The sequence below is a fragment of the Biomphalaria glabrata genome, chromosome 15 (genome assembly GCF_947242115.1).
Source record: "Biomphalaria glabrata chromosome 15, xgBioGlab47.1, whole genome shotgun sequence".
NCBI lineage: Eukaryota > Metazoa > Mollusca > Gastropoda > Planorbidae > Biomphalaria > Biomphalaria glabrata.
The window spans coordinates 30,937,916-30,958,857 of NC_074725.1; the positions used below are offsets into that span (position 1 = coordinate 30,937,916).

The window sequence follows — 20,942 nt, forward strand, 5'->3', positions numbered from 1 at the left end:
TTTCATGTGTCAATCTAGTCATGCGTGTTAATGAGTGACTTAAACTCTGCTAAATCGTTGGTTTTCCTGGCTGATTCAGGCAAACCATTCCATTCTCTAATGGCACTAGGGAAGAAAAGCTGCGTCAAGCACACGTTACTGAGCAAAAACTTTTTTTAAAAATAGATTAATTGTCTAAAGTTAATTCTTTTAATAAAATTATTTTCTTATTAGACCCATTTCGAGAAATGGCATTTTAATAAAATCTAATACATAGTTGTTAGATTGTCTTTAGAAACGTTAAGAGTTAAACTCGAGAAAATATGTTTTAATGTTGTGCTTTACATGTTTCAGATTGACTTTATGAGAAGGAGTATCTAGTCAAGGTGGAGTCATGGCGCTGACATCTTAGCCCAAGGGAACAGTGCAACACACCCATATACCTATTGCCCATGGATCCGTCCAAAGACGGGGCTCGCCATGGAACAGGTGTTGGGGTAGAAATGACCATGTCCCTGAGCGGGCCGCCTGGCTTCACGCGACACACCACGGTGTCCAGCGACAATATCCCCCACTACATGAGCCGGCAGCACCAGCAGAAGGCCATCCCTGGCATCCACGACCCTAGGTCCTCGGCGATGAACCCAAGAGCTATCCCTGTGGATTCCAGGAGCGGAGGCCACGGCGGCACTCTAGGGATGGGTCACGACGCGCGTATAACTATGGACGTGCAGCAGCAGCACCAGGTGCGTGACACTCCCCGGACCCAGCTGGACACGAGGGCGATGGAACCGATGATGGGCAAGAACGCACCCCCGAGGCTTGTGGCTGAAGTTCCACAGCACCATCAGATCCCTTTGCAACATCATAGAGCTGACTCCAGAAGTTTCCCAGACCCTCGGACGATGATGACTTCGGACAAGCGGGGCTTGAATCCAGACTCAAGGTCGTCTCGAGAAACCGTGCTTATGGGAGACCATCGTAGCGGGCAGTTGCCCATGTCGTCGACACCCAGCCGTGCCGGGCGACCACAGCAGGGATCTATGCCGCCGCTGACCATGAATGAGTCCCTGAGAGCTGCTTACGATAGTATGGAACCGGGCATGGCATCTTATGGTTCTCTTTCATCCGTGCCTGGAGGTCCTCTCATGTCCCCTCACGGAACCGTCGCCGGAAAACAGGTGGTTGGCTCTCAGAACATAGCGGGTCCACAGATGGCGATGCCCTACTCGGGTCAGAAACAAAGCAGAATGTCTGACTCCATGGTTCCTTCTGGTCAAACGTTACACCACGCTCCTGAACACTCTCTCTACTTGTCTGGGAAGACGTCTTCTAGAACGTATACCGGAAACCATCAGAAGTTGCTGCCCCCTGGTCATTACATGACCGATATGTCCAAAGGTCCGATCGATGTGAAAAGCAGCATGGGCCTTAACCCCAGTGATCAACTTTCTCCACAACACAGAGACTTATTGCGAGATAGAGGAGCTGTTAGTGAGTTACGCGAGAGAGAAGTCCGCTATAGTAGTGTTCCTTCACCCATGTCCAGGAATATACAAAAGTCCAGTCTAGAGTTACCGTCTAACCACATGAAGCTTCAGGTTGACTCTTCTGAAGTCAGGAGGCAAGAGGAACATCTGAGAAAGGCATCGTCGTATTCCGGTCCACCTCAGAGCATTTATAAATTGCAAGGGGCTGAACCTCACGCCTCTTTAAGTAAAGCCATTACTTACCCTTTGGGAGTAGATGTGTCACATAGAGGCGGGCAGGCCCCGCCTTCATTGACTTCTCATATGTCCCCACACCCTTCAAACGTTCAGCCCATTGGTCATTCTTCTTATCCCTCTCCACAGTCCCTTTCAGAAAGGGGCATTCCTTACCCAATGGAGCAAATGTCACAGCCTCGTCTTCAGAAATCTGTCATCAGGCAGAGCATGTCATCTGAAGAGGTCGTTTGGCGCGAAGGAGGTTACCCACCTGAGCCACCTAAACAGTCTAGGCCAGTGTATCACATCGAGGACATCGGCCAGACATCCAAGAACGTCCCCTTACACATTAGTGATCACGAATCTAGTCACCCCACACTCCGAGATGTTGGTCTGCCCAGAATGCAAGGCTCAATCAGCACTGGCCAGCCAAGGATCATGTACGAGCCACCAAAGTCTTCAAATTATCCTGACCAAAGAGTTCAACCCTCTGACAGGTATACATCTTCCCAGAGGGATTACCCATCACCCAGACCGACCTCCATCGGCAGGAGTTCTCAAATGCAGCAAGCCAACCTCGTCTTGCCACAAGAGGAGAGGCCAGTGCACAACCAGCAGGAGAAAACTGTGAGCGCACTCGATCTGACCAAATTACCTCAGGGAAGCTCAAAACCAGGCGACAGCCCTCTGGATCTTACTGTCAAAACAAAAAAGAGGCCAGCAGACGATATAGACAATGCTGAATACGACAGAATGGTATCTGCTGCTAAAAGGATGAAGCCTGATGTAAATAGTGCAGTTACTGGATTAATAAACCAAAAGGCATCTGTAAATTCTGTTGACATGACGCACAATACCATATGGATATCATCGCCTTCGCCAAGGGGCCCAGAATCATACGAGCCTCTAGCGTCTCCTTCTTCTTATACCGCTCATGCATCTCCCTTGTCAACAGTACAGCGACAGAACAAATACGGCTACAGCGTTGATGGTCGCATCAGCGCCGACAGCAGGATGACCGTAGATGGTAGAATGAGTGCCGACGCTAGATCCTGCGTTGATGGACGGAGCAGTGTTGAAAGTAGGTCTAGCACGGACGGCCGTACCCAGAGCAGTCCTCACGTGCATGGGAAATTCCCAATGGTGCCGCCACAGCATGGAAAGATTGGCAGTTCGGCTATGGTGTCGGACATGGTGAAGCATGCAGCAGGCAACCCGCCTATGTTGCCGCTGACGACACAGCTGGAAAAAATGAAAGAAGATCATAGGAAGCAGAAGATGGGTAGCGAGAGCATCCAAAATCCTTACGCGGACCCCAAGCGCCTGTACAAAGATTCTCTGAGCCCTAGAAGCATAGAGATGGTCCCAGGAAACGCCAATGAGGTCATCGTTGTTCGACACCCGCAGCAACATTACGACGTCTCTCCACAGCAGCAACACCAGCACGCTCTACAACAACATTCGTACAAGCAGCAGCAGCAACAGTTACATCGACAACAGAGTATGGATGTACATAACCAGCAGCTACATCAACAGCAACGTCAAAAGCCAAACGAAGTCCATGAGATCATTGAGCTCGGAATAAAAGACTCCAGCGATCCTCTGCAGGCCTCGCGCTCATTTGCTAGATCGTTTAGCCAAAGCATGCTTCAGCAGCACCAGCAGCAACAACAGCATCAGATGTATCTCCAGCAGCGGCAGTCTTCCCTAAAAGAGCAGATGATGCCAATGCAGTCGTACCCCAATGCCCAGCATGTTCAGTATTCCAAAGAACAGATGATTCAACAGCAGGTTTTTAGTAAGCAGCAACCTCAGTCATCTATGTCCGTTCAGCATTACCAAAACTCTCTCTACCCGATGAAACAGACTGACCCTGGATATTATCAGAAACAGTCACAGCCAACAAAACACTCTGATACCAAGTCTTATAAACAGACTACCACATCTTCTCAGAATACTCTAGTCGGAACTCAAAAATGGGCAACACAGCCGAAAGATACAATAAAAAGTGGATACCTCCAACAAACGAGCTCTTCGGGGAGTTACCAATCTATGAAAGGAATGTCCTCAAAGTCACTCATTAACAATCATGGCGCAGAAAGCATGGATAATTCTAAATTTAACTACACCAAAACAGAACGGCCATTGAAATCTGATATGTTGAAGGCCACATTTCCTGCTGCAGCTGGTCCGCTGCCTGTTGGAGGGGTCAGAGAAGAGAGCAGAAGAGCTTTGCGAAGGGTCAGTTATCCCAGCACTGAACCAGGCAAGCATTCAGAGGGCGCACGAAAAGAGAGCACTTCCAGCTTGCCGGACAAGCCAGCAAAGAACGATATTGAAGTTAGTATTAGTCCCCAGTCAAAGACAGAGTTGGTGAGCCCAGAGCGATCACTTCCTAGCGGCAACACTGACAAAAATGACGATGTTCTCGTGGAAGAAAAATCCAGTTCAAGAGATACACCTCTCAGCCACCAAAAGAAATCTCCTAATAGTGTGGTTTCTTTAGACCAGTCAGCGCCTACCCCTCCTGGTCAGTTTGCCATTCCTTTATCTGTAACTATCCCTCAGTCTACCAGCCCCATGATCACAACTTCTCCCTCGCCAGCTGCAAGTACAACCCCCAAGTCTGTAGGCACAAACAAAGCCTGTTGGTCCAAAAAGCACATGATTTTGAATGCTGTTAACAAGGATGAATCTCTGAAGCGGATTATTAGTAACACAGCCCGGAAACATGAGGCAGGGGGCATCTCTGCCGAGTGCAAAAGTAGAATTATGGCAAGCAGCACGTGCAGCCCCATACCTACCTCACCGAAAATGCCTATTCTTAGCCCCCACGAAGACGAGGGGGAAGTTGCGATTGAAGAGATGGGAGTCAGGGCGCAGACAAACAACGACGACCCACCCACCTTGGCCCCAATCAGAAGAGGCCAGGGAAAGTCTTCAGCCCCTAGAGTGTCGAACTCGTCAAGCTCGTCCTTTTCCCAAGCCGGCACTTCCACTGGGAACTCCTCCACGGACAACCAACTCGTAAAGGACGCTTACAAAAACAACAACAACAACAGCCACGAAATCGCTAACAACAACAGCGCCAACGCAGCTGTGATGGACGTGCCAGCCGGCGAAATGCCGGTGAACGCAATGGTTGTCAGGCGCTGCAGCATCGGCGCCACCCAGCCAGAGCACCAGCAGCAGTCACTCAGTCCCGCCTCGGATGATTCACAGAAATCTTCGTCGGGAAACGTGACGTTCCCCAGGGCCGAGGTAATACGGAGGAAATACTATGTCGGCTCTAACTGGGGGCACATGAAAAATATCCCCATAGCCAACGTGGCTCCATTCGTTCACTCGCGTGTGGAAGACGAGAAATCAAAGCAACAGAAGATCGAGGAACTGGTTCAGCTGCATCCGCAGGGGGCCGCCGTTTCTGCTCCGACGTACCTGGTTCAATCTCAAGACCTTACACCGGATGTGAAAGAAGATGGTCCCAGGATAGTCCCAGAAGACCTCAACCTAAAATCCTTGACCGACGACCCTGACAAAGAGGTCTCCCAGCTCCTGGCGACGTCCAGCAAGAAAGAGATCAGCACCAAGAAGAAGAAGCTGACCAAGCTGCGGGTGTCCAGCCCGACCAAGATGAAAGACCTGGAGATCATCTCCCCGAGCCTCGAGTACACGGTGCTCAAGGCCGCGGAGATCGACGACCTCAAGTCTCGCGAGAAGCTCGGGCATTCGGTGCTTGCCAAGAAGTCCCTGGAGAACCGGATGAAGTACAAGCACAAGATTGTCCGCGAGAAGAACCGAATCATGAAGCCCAAGAAGCTGGTGAAGAAGCGCATCCAGTACGTCTACGACGACGACGAGAACGAGGAGCACGACGACTTGTTCATCGAGGACGATGACGAGGGCGACCAGGACTTTGACGACGAGGGCGCCGGGGACAAAAACGGCAAGAAGACGTCGAAAGCTGATGCTGAGGCCAAAATCCGAGACAGAGAGGAGAGAGCTTTGAGGGTAATTTTTTTAAAATCTCTTTCTTTAATAAGTCACGAAATTAAATAGTCAACTTGTAGACACGCGACATGAATATTTTACATTAAACAATTACAAATCCGAAGTCAATGATATATGAAACATACCTATAGAAATAGTAAAAAAAAAAAGTAAAGTAGAACCATATTTACTGAAATAAAACATCAGTCCTAAGATTTAACATTGGGTTGACTCTTACACTCTATGAAGTACCTACATTGATCTGTATAAGGAAACTGATAACCAACAAAAGAAAGTGCGCCATGTCTGTACTGTTTTATTGGAGCTCTTCAACATTCTTGAAACCATAAAATACAGTAATTTCAAAATATTAGAAAAAGCGATGTAAAGAAATGTTGAGGCATTATAATGAAACTTTAAGAAAAACTTGACCTTAAAAAAGAGGAAAATCGGAAAAGATTTTGAAATGTGTAAGCTAAACGATAGAGTCGCGGTGGTTGAGCGGTAAAGCGCTTGGCTTCTGAACCAGGGTTCCCGGGTTCGAATCCTGGTGAAGACTGGGATTGTTATTTCGGGATAATTGGGCGACTCTGAGTCCACCCAGCTCTAATGGGTACCTGGCATTAGTTGGGGAAAAGTAAAGGCGGTTGGTCGTTGTGCTGGCCACATGATACCTTCGTTAACCGTAGGCCACAGAATCAGATGACCTATACATCATCTGCCCTATAGACCACTAGGTCTGAAAGGGGAACTTTACTTTACTTAAGCTAAACGATGACGCCTTTTTGAAAGATACCCACTAAATGACTAAATGTTCAACAAGGTTCAACGAGGCGCGTTGGTTGAGTGGTATAGAGCTTGGCTTACGAACCGGGGGGGGGGTCCCTGTTCGAATCCTGGTGAAGACCTTTTTAATTTCGGGATTTTTAGGGGGAAAGTAAAGGCGGTTGGTAAAGTAAACCTTTTAATTATAAAGATTATCAATACTTTTATTAAGATTTCGTACACCTCCGGATATATCAAAACTCTAGCTTTTTACAGTTATCTGATATAAATGGAAATTTCCAATTGTATTTAAAAAAAAAAACAATACTGAAACTGACACAGTGAACTCCGTTATTGTTACATCAGTTTAAAAGTAAAAATAAAATTGAAATATAAATACGGAAATTGCAAAATAAAAAAAAAAAAAAAAAAAAAAAAATTAAATCGAAATTTTGTATGTCGTATAACAGGTGTTGATTGATTTAATTAAATATGAACTTCGTCTTTCAGCGTGAGCAGCTTCGTGACCAATCAGAAGAAAGCACTGGGCGCCATTCCCTGACCTCATCCGGTCACCAGACCTCCAAGTCCAAAGGGAAGACCATCTCCTCCGGCAGCAAACTCAAAGCCAAAACTAAGAGTCTGGGTAAATCCAAGAGTGTGGCCGGCTCCACCAAGAACGCGGCCCGCATCTCCAGGAGACGTGTGTCCAGCACCAATCAAAGGGTGAGACAAAATGAACAGTTCTAGCGCTCGTCTACTCTTATTTTTCATGTTTGGGTTAGTGCGGACTTGCTGATTGTAACGGGAAAACCCCTTTGTTAAAAATACACACACTCTCTAATATACTTTACAAATATTTATACAAAGCTTATATCAAATCACTCTGTACTCTGTGTGGTACACATTTTGAACACTTATTTCACCCACTCTCCAGTATAAGATTAAGTTGAAACCGTAGACATAAATAAATATAGACTGGCCGATAATAGAGTTTTATGAAACGAAAATTTGTGACTTGCATTTCTGTGTACTTTATTTATGTCTAGGAGTTTTGTTTAATCTCTAAGACTGAAGATCATGCAATTTTTCAGAATTCGGAAATCCGAATACAATAGATATACATGTTTTCAAGTTACATGAAGTTATTTCCTTTTTCCAGTCTATATTTATTTATGTCTATGGTTGAAACTTTGCCAAAAAAAAAAATGTGATGTTCCTTAAATAAAAAATGGAATCAATCAAAGCATTAACCAATTAGAGTTACTTAAACAGTGGTAATTAATCGATTTTTTTTTTATATATCTGAGAAAGGAAATAAATCTTTCAGTATTGATAAATATGGTTGTCAATATATAGAGTTCATCCTACTGCATAAGCCTTAGTTGTTTTTTAATTTAAAGTTGTTTTTTTTTTTTATATTTTGCTAGCTATTTAAATTCTGTACTATAGTCACCTAGTTACACATTTTTTAAATTAAAAATACATTAAGATTTTTATGGTACTTACAACAAGAATTATTATAAATGTATTAAGACATGGTCTTGGCAGTACAGTGCTATAACTTTTTCACTGACTTGTTTCACGGGTTTAAAAGTCTTGTTTTGGTTGGTCGTATGGTGTGCACTTCAGACGTTTGTAACGATGCTCCCAAGCATAAATCCTTCCTTCTTCCATCCTCTGCTGTCCTATTGGGTGATTTGGACTAAGATGTGAAAATCCAAATTTTTTAAAGGAACGCCCAAAACGTGTTTTAAACCCCCCCCCCCCCCCCCAAACAAAAAAAAAAAAAAACAAAAAAACAAGAATCCAGACATAGATTTTAAAATGTGCATGTTAAATCGACTCACGGGAGGCAACAGCTTCGTCTTTCTCACGTGTCAAATTATATAGGTCGCGTGTGGGTCTGCGTCAGGGCCGGTCTAAGGCCACTGCAACCTATGAGGTCGCAGTGGGCCCCGCGCTTTCATAGGCCCCGCGCTAATTCTAGGTGTAATTATTAAATAGCAAAATATATACGAAAAATTCCCGGAAATCTCCTGAATTTATTAAAATCTCATGAAAACTCATAAAAATCTCCTGAAAAATAGACAAAATTGTCACTCGTGGGTGTCATTCATTGCGGAAAACGCCAATCCTACGCGCGTTAAAATAAATCGCCGGGCGAATGTTCACCTTAATCGGAAGTTCCAATACTTTATTTACTTTTATGGTCACTGGCATATAAATATGCCATAGGTTGCAAAGCTCGTAATGTAAAGTTAATTTGATCGCAATTTTGTACTTTGTAAAGACTGAATAAAATGCAAAGTCGAATTTTTTTCTAATACAAAATATTAATTGTCACTTATTATCCGTATTCCCACCCAGACTAGGCCCCGCGCAATCAGTTTCGCATAGGGCCCCGCAAATGCTAGGACCGACCCTGGTCTGCGTAGCCCCCATGCAATAATGAACTCATCATTTAATTTTCGTATAACTCCTTCTGATCATTGAGACGCTCGTTGTCTCCCTCTATTGTCTACTAAATAAGGTTTCTTTCTCATTTTGTTTTTCAAAACCTAAAAATTAAAAAAAAATAATGGAATTAAATATTTTTTTTTATATTAATTTGTATTTAACAAGTTCAGAAAAGTTAACAGCTGATTTTTTGTCAGGGTTAGGATTATTGCCAGGGCTTATCATTTATTAATGACATTACAATGAAACTGTCAACAAATTGTGACAAGTCTACTATAGTACTAACGCTGGCCTACTCCTATGACATGAGTCATGTTACGATGTTCTTTTTAAACAATCACCCTATGCTGTGATTCTCAAAATGTTCGTTGCAGGGCACCACCATTCGAAGATAAGTCGACTCCCCCCCACCCCCAAAAAAAAAAATAAAATGCCGAGAATCATTTAGTTTTAATCATTTGATTGAACTCCAGTTGTAGTTTTCAGGGTTTCGGGGGTATATCAAATAGTTGCTTGAATTTAATACGGCAATAATTTGGGAACCTCTGGATTAGTCTGGATGCATTTGTCTTACTGGTAGTGTTCAAAGGTCACGAGTAAATTGATATTTCTCTTTGTGGGAACAGGGTCAAATCGTGACATCACGTATGACACTCGAGAGAGAGAGAGAGAGAGGGGGGGGGGGGAGAGAGGGGGATGTGTAAGGTTATGACACATTCACGTTAATATAAGTAGGTCACTCAGGCTTGGGACACTCGTGTTGATGATAGTCAGTGATAACCAATGGTCTGAAACCTTTTTTAATACCAGTAGCAGCACAGGTAGAGTGACAATAAGATAAACACAACTGCAGCAACTCGGCACGGTCAAGCGACAGTCGGTTGAACGCGTAGCCAGAGCGTTTTGTTTCGGGCGGTTGTTGTTTTTTTTTTCAGAATTGAAGATCATTACGTCCCAGTCCGGGGGAGGAGATGGCTGAGCGGTAAAGCGCTTGGGTTCGAATCCTGTTGAAGGCTGGGATTTTTAATTTCGAGATCTTTGGGCGCCTCTGAGTCCACCCAGCTCTAATGAATACCTGACATTAGTTGGGGGAAAAGTAAAAGGCGGCTGGTCGTTGTGCTGGCCACATGACACTCTCGTTAACCGTGGGCCACAGAATCAGATGGCCTTTACATCATCTGCCCTATAGACCACATACGTCCCAGTCCAGGATGGCAGTGAATGGACGCGAGCAGAGTTTGAGCCCTTGACCATAATGACGACAATCCTAAGAGCATAAAACAAGACCATCGTCGGAGACACACAGTTTTTGAAGTCCTATGTTTAGTTAGTTTGACCGCTCTAGGAGGCTGACCGCGGCTACCTTCATGATTTCTCGTGGGCTAGAATGACTCCCAAAACGCTGGCCGTGTTATGTTTTCACTCATACAAGTCTTTTTATAATGCATCTGGATGTATGTTTGGTTATTTACTCATGATTTGATGATATGCTTATTTCACAAATTATTAGTAAGATGATTGGGTGTAGATCTGCGGGTATATTTATTTGCAAGACGTTGAGTCCAGTATCATTACAAGCACATACAAAGTTATATTAAAAGTCCACAAGGATACACAGCTGCTATAACTTAAATTGCAGAACTTGATGCTTACCCCAGGAAGGCCCTGAGCTGTCTACTCACATCTCCTGTTATCTTTTAAAATTACGTCATTCTTATGTCACGTCCAAAGTCCGTCTCTTATGGTGCGAGAATGTACCACTTTTGTCTCTTTGGGGTGAATTTTTTCACTTTGTTGCCTGCCACCACCGGAAGCGTCTGCTCAGTTCTAGGCCCTCGGCACTTGGCTCGGATTTCATACAAGTTTAGCTCGTGGCCCCGCCCCAAACATCCTATCCGTCTTTCTGCTAGTAGCAAGACAATCTGTGCTAGAAATAAATGTTTAAAAGTGCTCTAAGTTGGTCAGATCGATGCCACTTAATTTTTTGTGTGTTCTTTCTATTCTTTAGGCACAGGAACTGAAACACAACGCCATTGTTCAGAGGCGGAATACAGGTAGGTCATGAAATCTCGTCTGTCTACTAGTCAGTCAGTTTTCGGACAACTGTTGAAAGTCGAGTGTAGAGCAAGCGTCTTGAGGGAGGGGGTGGGGTAACAAAATTAAATAGTGGTAGCCCCCCCCTCTACATTCAAGCCCCTCTATATTTTTTAGGCTCTACAGTTTTTATAGTTCTCTCGTTGATTTTATAAATTTTCTCTTTGTGTATGATGTATCTAGTATCTTCCGGCCGGATGGTTTATATAGAAATCATGTGATCAATCAATAGTGGAGTAGCTTTGAATTTATGCAGGTTTTTTTTTTTAAATCAGTTACTGCGAAGACGGAGATACTGGGTCGTTCTGGCTTTTCGCTTTCTGAAATATGAATCGTATTTTAATAGTGTGCAAGTGGGGGGACAGGGCCCTCCGCAATGGAGCTACTTACCTGGCGGGGGAGATGTCGTAATGACCTTGGCAGATTTCTAAGTGGCTAACGATGCGTGGCGCATTCCCTGGGGAAAAAAAAAGAAATCCTCAAATAACCGTTGCTTGTCCCCTGTTTAAAGTAGTATGCTCTGTTGTAAATACCAAGATCTAGATGTTTATTTGATGTTCGCTCTCACGTTTGTGTGTTTGGTAATGGAAACGCCGCATTGTATGTAAATATGTATTTATGCAATCTCACCGGTGGCGAAATCAAATTGGGTTTTGTGTATTATGGTTAGCGTGAAGAGCAGGAGAGGTGATGTCTTAATTGGGACCCATTGATATGCAGCTCAACTAGGACTCTTGACTTTGATCATTTGTAATCGATATCAGCTATTCTCTCTCTCTCTCTTCCTTTTTTTTCTCTATCTTTCTCTTCCTTTCTCGTGTTTTTCTTTGTTTCTCTCTTATCTCTCTTTTTCTCTCTTTCTCTTTCTCACTTTCTCTTTCTCACTTTCTCTTTCTCACTTTCTCTTTCTCACTTTCTCATCCCCTCTTTCCTTCTCTTTCTGTCTGTCTGTCTGTCTGTCTCTCTCCCATTTTTTCAGACGGCTAGGACATAGTGAGGTATTTAGAACTAACCATACTATATATGAAAAAACTTGATGGGGGTAAGTTATATATCAAGTATCTCTTACGGCAGCGGATGTGAATATCTGTTTCTCGGGTCTACAGATACCCAGAATGCAATGTGGCCATCACAACAGCATTGCTGCTTTTTTTTGTTGATATTCTTTTGATGTTGCTGTTATTGCTGTTCTATGTGCTGATGTTGTTGGTGTTACTGTAGTTTTTGCTCATGAAGGCTATTACCTCCACCAGTGTTCCGCGAGTGACCGTTAATAAGCTAACATTTTGTCTTGTTGATGCTGTGTTTTATTTCCTGTTCAATGTATTTGCTCGACTTAAGGAACCAGTGGAAATAGGGAGATGTTTGAAAAAATAATCAAGTTTCTTCAAGGGAGAGAGAAAAAAAATACATAACAAAAAATCAATAATGGTTTTATGTCTTGAAGTCAGGCTGAGGATAGAATCAGGTCAAGGCCAATGAAGGCATGCCAGTGATGGAACTTAGAGATGCATCCTCTTCTTACCATCGCTCAGATTTCCTCCCTCCATCTCGCCTCTCATCCTCCTGATGGCTTCTCGTACTCTCTCTGTGTCTCTCTCTCTCTATCATACAGACACAACATGGCATGGCTGCGCGTGCTGAATGCCACGTGTAATTAATGACGCGGCATAATGCAAATAATTTTTTCTTCTTCTTCTTCTCTCTCTCTCTCTCTCTCTCTCTCTCTCTTTCTCTCTCTTTCTTTCATATTTTCGTTGTTTCAGAACGAGGCTAAATGCCTCGTTTGAGTAGAATTGCACAGAGAGACGTGACCCTTGACCCTGAACTAGACAACTGGCAATTGTCTTTGACATCCTTTTTTTTTTTTTTATTGCGAGTCTACATCAAGACTTAAGGATTTCATACACAGAGTCAAATCCTTATAGAGCAAGACTTTTGTTGCATCCGGTAGTCTAGAATACAGAAGTACTGATACACGGAGCATTGTCTTGTAAGAATTTGTGTGCATTTTCAGCCTTGTAGGCTCTTCAAAGTTCTTTCGCTTGTTGTACAAAGTAATGTTTACAAAGCTTATATCGACTCACTCTGTCTGTCTGGTAAAAAGTGTGTACACGTTATTTCTTCCCCACGCCTATTCTCGGATCAAGTTGAAACTTCGCACAGTTATTCATTGACATAGACAAGACATTTTTTTTAAAGTCCCCAAGTAGACAATTAATTACTGGTAATTAATTATTTTGTTTGATACTAACAAGGGAAAATTATGCCTCGGTATTCACAGATATGGCTAAATTTATTGGGTTTATTCCTTTTAAACAATTGTTAGCGCCAATTCTCCCTCACGCATTCTCCGATCAAGTTGATACTTTAGACAACTATTTAATGTAACTAACAAAACATAAATCAATAAACAAAAATGCTCAAGTCGTCAATTGATTATTGGTAATTATTTATTTCGTTTGATATTGAATGAGAGAAATAACTTATACATTATTGGTAGATATAGTTTTAAGGACGGAGTTCTTCACCTTTAGATGTGTTTTGTTTTTGTTTTTTAAAGATTTTTTTTTATATTTTGCTTGTTATTTACTTTCATTTAGGCGTCATTTGCATTGTTTACCTTTTTTTCAAAATATCTCCCAATCTCGGGTCAAGTTAAAACTTTGAAAAATTATTCATTGAACCTGACAAAACATGAATCAAAAAAATTAAACAGTTAGCTAACTAATGGTTGGTGATTAATTCTTTTGTTTGATATCGAAATAAGGGGAATAAAGGCTTCTTAATGAGGAATATGTGTGTATATATATATATATGGATTTAGTCCCCTTTTTTTACTTTTTTCTCCACCTTCCCATTCTCGCATCAAGTTGAAATTTTGCATAAATTATTCATAGTCTATGATATTACAAGAGTCAATCCAAAAATGAACAAATTAGTTAATCATTTAGTAGCCTACTAGTTAATTATGATGTACATAGCCAAAAGGGAGCTAAACCCTATAATTTTCAAATAAATGGCAGTAATTAGCGGTTCTTTTCATTAGGTGAGCATTGTTTTTAAAAAAGTATTATTTTTCTCTACTGCTTGTTACTTCTGTGTGTTCAAGTAGAACCCTAAAGGCACTTACATAACCGCACAATTCATGTCAATGGGGGGGGGGGGGGTCAGTACTACTCTCCAAATAAAATCTTGACAGATATTAGAATCATGGTACTTTTATTGGAAAAAAATTAGATCGTTCAAACTGGCAGCATGTAGAATCGCATTGGCGAAGACGTATTAATACGTCATGGTTGAAACAACCTTTATAAATCGTTCTTGTTGCAGACGCTTCTCAGGAAACAGAAAAAAGCTAAACATGTATGTCGGCAAGTAGCAATCAACAGTTTGAGAAGCGCTGGTTTATATAGGGATAACTAGAGAAAAAATAGGGGGCGGTGCCGGAAAAGACAAAGAGAACCGTCGCTGTCAACTGTTTCTTTGAAGTAAAAAAATGTTTCAAGATTAAAACTCAATTGTTTTGTTGCCTTGTCTTCAGTCTTGTTCGCCTTTGCTGATAATAACAAGCTGTCACCTATTTCAACTACCCCCCACTCCACCACCGCCACCATGGTTGCCCTCACCCGACATCATTTCCTCTCTCAGCGGCCTCATTCCCTCATCCCGTCCACTTGCTACAAGCCCCCCCAGCTCCCCCCCCCCTTGCCTCGCTCGTTAATTATGTTATCTTCCTTTTCCCCCTTTGACAGGCTTCCATCAATCCTAAACGCATTAGCCGCTATAAGACCCGCTGTTTTAGTTTTTTGTGCTAATTATTCTCCTGTTGAGCTCGCAATCATCATCAAGGTCCCTTAACCACCCCCACCCCCCCTTTTTTTCCCCCCAATAACCTCCCTTTCTTTCCTTTCCACTCATTATGTCTTTCGTCTTTTCTTTTTCTCTTTAATCGCCGAGTTTAAAAAAACAACAACCGGAGAAATAAAAAAAAAAAAAAAAAAAACAGGCGACTTAACGTTTATCTTAATGAGATGTCATGTTTTTATTTTTGTTTCGCTTTTTTTTAAAAAAAAAAAAAAAAGCCGTTTCCCGCCTCCTGATGCACATTTTGACAGCGTATAAAAATAGTCGCAGGCGACCGAAATGGCGCGATGTGTTTTAAATCATCCAGTGACGCCGTAAACAAACTTCGCTTACGTCACCGTGTCGCCCAGAATAGAACCAAGGGCAGATAAATGAGACGTTCGGATCAAGATTGGTGGGGTTATTGTTCCTGGGCCTTCCTGTCTCTTGTCTCTCTCTCTCTCTCTCCTTATCTCTATCTCTACCCCCAAAAAAAAGCGCGATAATTAACGGGAGTCGTCTGCTTCGAGAACGCCGCCATTAATAACCCCTGAAGAAAAGGACGTTCGATTTTCTCTTTTTTTTTCTCTTTTTTTTCTTCTCTTTCTTCTCTTTCTTTGTGGTTTATGTTTTGGATCGATTTGATTGCGTTCATGTATTAGGCAAATAATTAATGGACAGACACATTTTTTTTTGTAACACCTCTGTATTGCACGCAGGATGTATCGACTTTACTACGAAAATTTCGACATGCTCACTGTGTCATTCTAGTGAAGAATGTAGCGGAATGGAGTAAGAGGTTTAACATGTTGCGTGTGTGTGTTGTGTTTGGGAAAAAAAAAGGGGGGGGATTGTCACGCAATATAGAAATCAATTTTTTTCTCAAAATTGAATCATTTTTTCTCGTGTTATTGTTTTAGACGCTGCCAACGGACCTGACGGTAGTAATACAAAACGAGAACCCTTTCAGATCTTGCTATGTATGGTCATCTATGACCGTCTATTTTTATCGACCACTGTTCATATGGGGGTCATGTGGCCAGCACAGTGACCAACCGATGTTGCTTTTCCCAATGTAGCCATTAGAGTTGTATGGACTTTGGGTCTTCTAAGATATTCTGATATTCAAGATCCCCCGACTGTAGTAATATCCTTCCATTCTGGTACATGCACCTAATGACCAGAAATGCACGAATTAGTAATGAAATGTATATGTTGTTCGTTTCTGGTTTTGGATAATTTGCATATTGATGTTGAGATCAAATTACGGAGTTCACGTGATAGGAAGTTAACCTAAATTGAAACTTGACTTCACTTCTCCTGGACACTTAATGTCTTCAGCATTGCCCTACCCCATTTTTTTTTTTTTTACTTTTAGATATACATCAATGTTTCCAATTCATTTTCTGTTTGGGGGTCCATAGAAATTTCCTACTTTCAAGATACACTTCACAGCAGTGGAAGAAAACCTCTGCGGCTTTCTTTCTACAATTTCCCATGGAAAAGACAGTAACGGGCCGAATGTGACCCGCGGGCCATAGGTAGGGCATCACTGCCATGAACTAGATTAACTTAATGTGTCGTAGGCTGCTGTCGTATTTAATACCTTCACTACAATTCCAAATTTAGTCATGACAAAACATTAAAAATCCTAAACCTTATTTTTGTGTTTAACTTGTAAGAAATAGTCCCACTCTCTTGGGTTGCTGTGTGCTTTATGTAGACCAAAAGTTATAGCACTGCTTGGAAACCTATAGAGTCCACATAATTGACTTTCATGAGTATGTAAATAGACCAGGTTATCTCGTGTTTGCTGCACGTGCTTATCGCACGCGGCCCAAAAAAAAGAAAAATACACGCAGAGATAACTGTTGCGCACGTGCAAGTCTGCAACCATCGACACGCCGTGAGCGCTTTGAAATGTTTGGTAAAAGTGCAGGGCACCTTTCTAGTGGGAGCCATTCTTTTTTAAAATGTGTACTGGTTAGTTATCACGTTATTTCCCACTTGAGGGTTTTAGATAAATATTCCAGGTTTTTTTTTTTTTTTTTTTTTTGTGTTTTTTTTAGGATGAAAATAGATTTTGGAATCGGAATGGGAAAGAGAGAAGGGGCGTAGAGATAGAGAGATAAGCTTCGAAAAATCCAGAAAGTTGGCAAAATTTTTGTTGAAGTGATTAAAATAAAGTTTGTATATATATATATATATATATACACACGCGAGTTTTAGAAATCTCGCGAGATTTCGGTGTCTCTTGAGATCTCGTCGTGCTTGCGTGTTTTAGAAATTCCAGGAGATTTTTTTTTCTCTCTAGATTTCATTGATGCTTTTTTTTTTTTAATTCTTCAGTGGGGCTTTTAAATGTAATGAGTCCGAATTTGATTAGAGTTGGGGTTTTGGGCTTGTGTGAGCCTACCGAATTGTTTACTATGTAGTGACCTGGTGCCTTTGGGCCCTGCATCGCAATCAGTTCTGGGACATTAAGCCGCTGCACTCTTTCGAGTGATTGGTTGGTGTGCTTGTCAGGCTGTACTCCTAGATCACCTGTACAGAGTTGGATGCAAAGTAGGAGAGAGGTCTCGTAAATATTTGCATTTTTTACAAAGCTCGTCTGTCTGTCTGTCTGTCAGGATTCTTTTTCCCCACTCCCCATTATCGGATCTCGTTGAAACTTTGCACAATTATTCACTGCCGACGACAACACAGGAATCAATAAAGAAAGTTAACTCATTAGGGAATGAATTAGCGGTAATCGATTAATTGTAATAAATAGAAGTTATTGTAAATAAAGTAAAAAAAAAAACAATTTAAAAAACAACAACAACAAAGCTTATATACGGGAAAGAACCGCTTTAACTCGTTCTCTCCGTAATTATTTACCACATTCTGGTGGAATCAACGCTGGTATCGTCACTTAGGAGAAAAGGAGTTAAAGGTATACTGATGTATGCAGACACGACATGAAGATCTTCAAAAATAGAAACTTACATTTGGGAAGAGGAGGCGCTGTATTTTTCGTAATTAAAACAAAAGAATTACAATACACACGTACAAGTTCTTTAATATAAATCACACTTCTGCATTCTAAAATTAAAATGACCTGGCCCATTATACTGTAGAATGATTCTAAATTAGTGTGGGGGGGGGGGGGACAAAAAACTAGTAAGTTTGGAAACCACTGGGCCCGAAACGTTTTGAGAACCGTTGAAATCAAATAGTTTACTGAATGACCCCCCAAATCCTAATATAGATTCGCTTCGAAGTTTTATCTTCCTCTTTCCCGTCCGTGTGGCCTTGGCGTGTTATATCTCTTGGACCCTGTGTGTTATTTGTGGCGACCCAGCTGACATTGGAGCTGAGGTGTCATTTATTCATAGACATCCCCACCCCTTTTTCTTCACAAACTAGCCTTAACTCCCTCCTCATAATTCAGCTTTTTTTTCCCTCACCACCAAACGAGCTCCAACGCAATCTTCTCTTCCATAATCATAAATGTGAACACATATTTTCCATCTTCAGAACAGAGCGAAACTAAACCGAAACAAGGGGGTTAATTTGTAGGCCTACATGTGTTCGAGACATAGAATATTCGTATGTGTGTGTGTGTGCGCCGCTAATGGCTCCGGGGTATATATAATCTTTATAGTCTTAATATATGGGCGCACAAAGCCATGGAGGAAAAAAAACAAGAGATAAAGCTGAGAAAAACAGTCGCTTGTAGGCAATCATGTTCAAAATATAAATTAGGTTTTTGTTTTGTTTCGTTATCCTCACTCCACTTTTTATAAGTCTTGTTGTCAACATAAACAGATAGACACTGGGTTATATGGGAATTCTTTGATTTCTAGTGCCAAGATATTTATAGAGGTGATGGTTGTCTTTGTACTTTTCAAAACTGTGCCAACATTTATTTTTTGTGTGTGTTGATAAGTTTCTTTTGTTGTTGTTGTTGTTGCATTATGAAGTTGCGTCTTGTGGGCTAACAGAAAAAAAAGGAAAACATTGAACATTTCATGACTGAGTACTTCGCTGAGAGATTCCATTGTAAACAGTTCATTGGGTTCTGTTGCATTACCAAGATAAAAGAATGAAGTGGAGAGAAATAGTTTGGAGGATGGAAGAAGACGAGCTTCATTTTATCGAGGCACGATATGGGTCAGATGGTGTACAGGTCATCTGTTTCTGTGGCCCACGGTTAACGAGGGTGTCATGTGGCCAGCACAACGACCAATCGCCTTTCCTCGTTAGAGATGGGTGGACACAGAGGCGCTCTTAAGATCCCGAAATTAAAAATATGAGTCTTCAGCAGGATTCGAACCAGGGACCGCTCGGTTTCGAAGCGCTTTACCACTCAGCCACAGCTCCTTGTTGTGTGAATGAGTGCAGACATGTGCATGTAAACCAGTGATTCCCAAACTGTGTTCTATTTAGTCACTCTTCGTTTCGTTTGAACAAAAAATTTGTTAATGAATCTCGTGAAAAAGAAGTTTCAACGATAACATTGGAAACTACTAGATCTAGATATCTTTTCCTTTGTGGACTAATGGACATACGGGGTCCTGGGTTCGAATCCTTATGAGAAGACTGGGATTTTTAATTTCGGGATCTTCGGGCGTCTCTGATTCCACCAAGCTTTAATTGGTACCTGACGTTAGTTGGGGAAAAGTAAAAGCCAAGATGGCTGTAAATGTGGATTTATTCCCCTCAGATACACTTGAAAAAATATTTTCTTGTTCATTATTTAGTTGGCAACAGGAACTTTAAATAAAACGTCATCGACATTGGTAAGAATCGAGGATGTATCGTGAAAAAAATCCAAATATGTGGGAAAAAAACTTAAATAGGGTTTATTTTAATATTAACGAAGAATTTCAAGATTTCATTCCAATGTGTGTCATTAGAGGTCATACGTACGCCTTCATGGGAGATTGTATTGGCTATCTGAAGCTACATCACAATTATACCCAGCAACACCCTGTCATCAATTTTACGATCCCCAAAGCACTGCTACTGAATCACATTTATCTGAAATATGTTAAAAGCGAGTAGATTCTTGTGTATTACCATTTTATTCTCCAGAGGAGTCTATCATTATCAGACATTGCTCCCATTATTTATTCCGTTTCTTTTTTTTTTCAAATACACTCTTGAATTCTTCAGAGAAAGCATTTCTTTTATAGCGTTCCTGAAAATGATTGATACTGATGAGGTGAAGTCACGCATGCATAATTTAAAAAAAAAAAAGAAAGAACACGGGCTGGGAGGCAATCATATGTCGAGTGAAGTATAGAATTTCAAGTATTTATTTTAAGGAGGAAAAGAAATACTCAATTAGCCTCGACAGTTACATTAGCTCAATAAGGAGATTAGCAAGTGCTGTTTGGTGACCGACTGGTTTGGTGCAAGGTTGCTTAACTCGGAGTTTGATTTCTGTAGACGAAATGTCACTTTTTGACTCGTTGTCAAAGGACATGCGATCCAGTTTCAATGGGTACTTCATATTTGTTAATGAACATAGAAAATCCATTTTTAAAAAAGGAATCTATTATCAATTGACTCTGTTGTCCATTAGTATAGTAAAGTTTGCCTTTCAGACCTTGTGGTCTCTAGGGCAGATGATGTAAAGGTCATGTGTTTCTGTGGCCTACGGTAAACGAGGGTGTCATGTGGCCAGCATAACGACCAGCCAACTAAATAATGAACAAGTAAATATTTTTCGAGTGTATCTAAGGGGAATAAATTCACATTTACTGCCATCTCTCAATACTGTAAGCATTACTTCCCTTTTCGATATCAAACAATATTAATTCCCACTATTTAATTAGCAGTTTGGTTAGATTTTTTTATTGATTCATGTCTTGTCTTCGACAACAAATAATTGTGCAAAGTTGTAACTTGTTCCGAGACTAGGAAGTGTGAGAAACACCGTGTTCGAAATTGGTTTTACAGAGAAATGTGATGGACAGATGTACAGTGCTATAAGTGCATAAAACGTATCTTAAGCCTTTTAAAGTACACAGATAATTAACTCATGCACATCAGATACACCAAACAACTAGCTGAGAGCTATAGATTTTTTAAAAAATCTCTTAATATATATCC

The 20,942-nt window shown here is 41.5% G+C and overlaps 1 protein-coding gene across 5 annotated transcripts in view; it reads left to right on the forward strand.

Annotated features, from left to right (window-relative positions):
- Positions 1-20,942, forward strand: part of LOC106074109 (uncharacterized) — a 175,851-nt gene that overhangs the window by 122,292 nt on the left and 32,617 nt on the right. For all 5 annotated transcript variants that reach the window (XM_056012871.1, XM_056012870.1, XM_056012874.1 and 2 more), the window contains 3 exons: positions 334-5,696; positions 6,951-7,166; positions 10,909-10,954. In XM_056012871.1, the coding sequence (XP_055868846.1) occupies positions 432-5,696; positions 6,951-7,166; positions 10,909-10,954 (5,527 nt within the window). In that variant the 5' untranslated portion in view covers positions 334-431. The remainder of the gene's footprint in view (positions 1-333; positions 5,697-6,950; positions 7,167-10,908; positions 10,955-20,942) is intronic.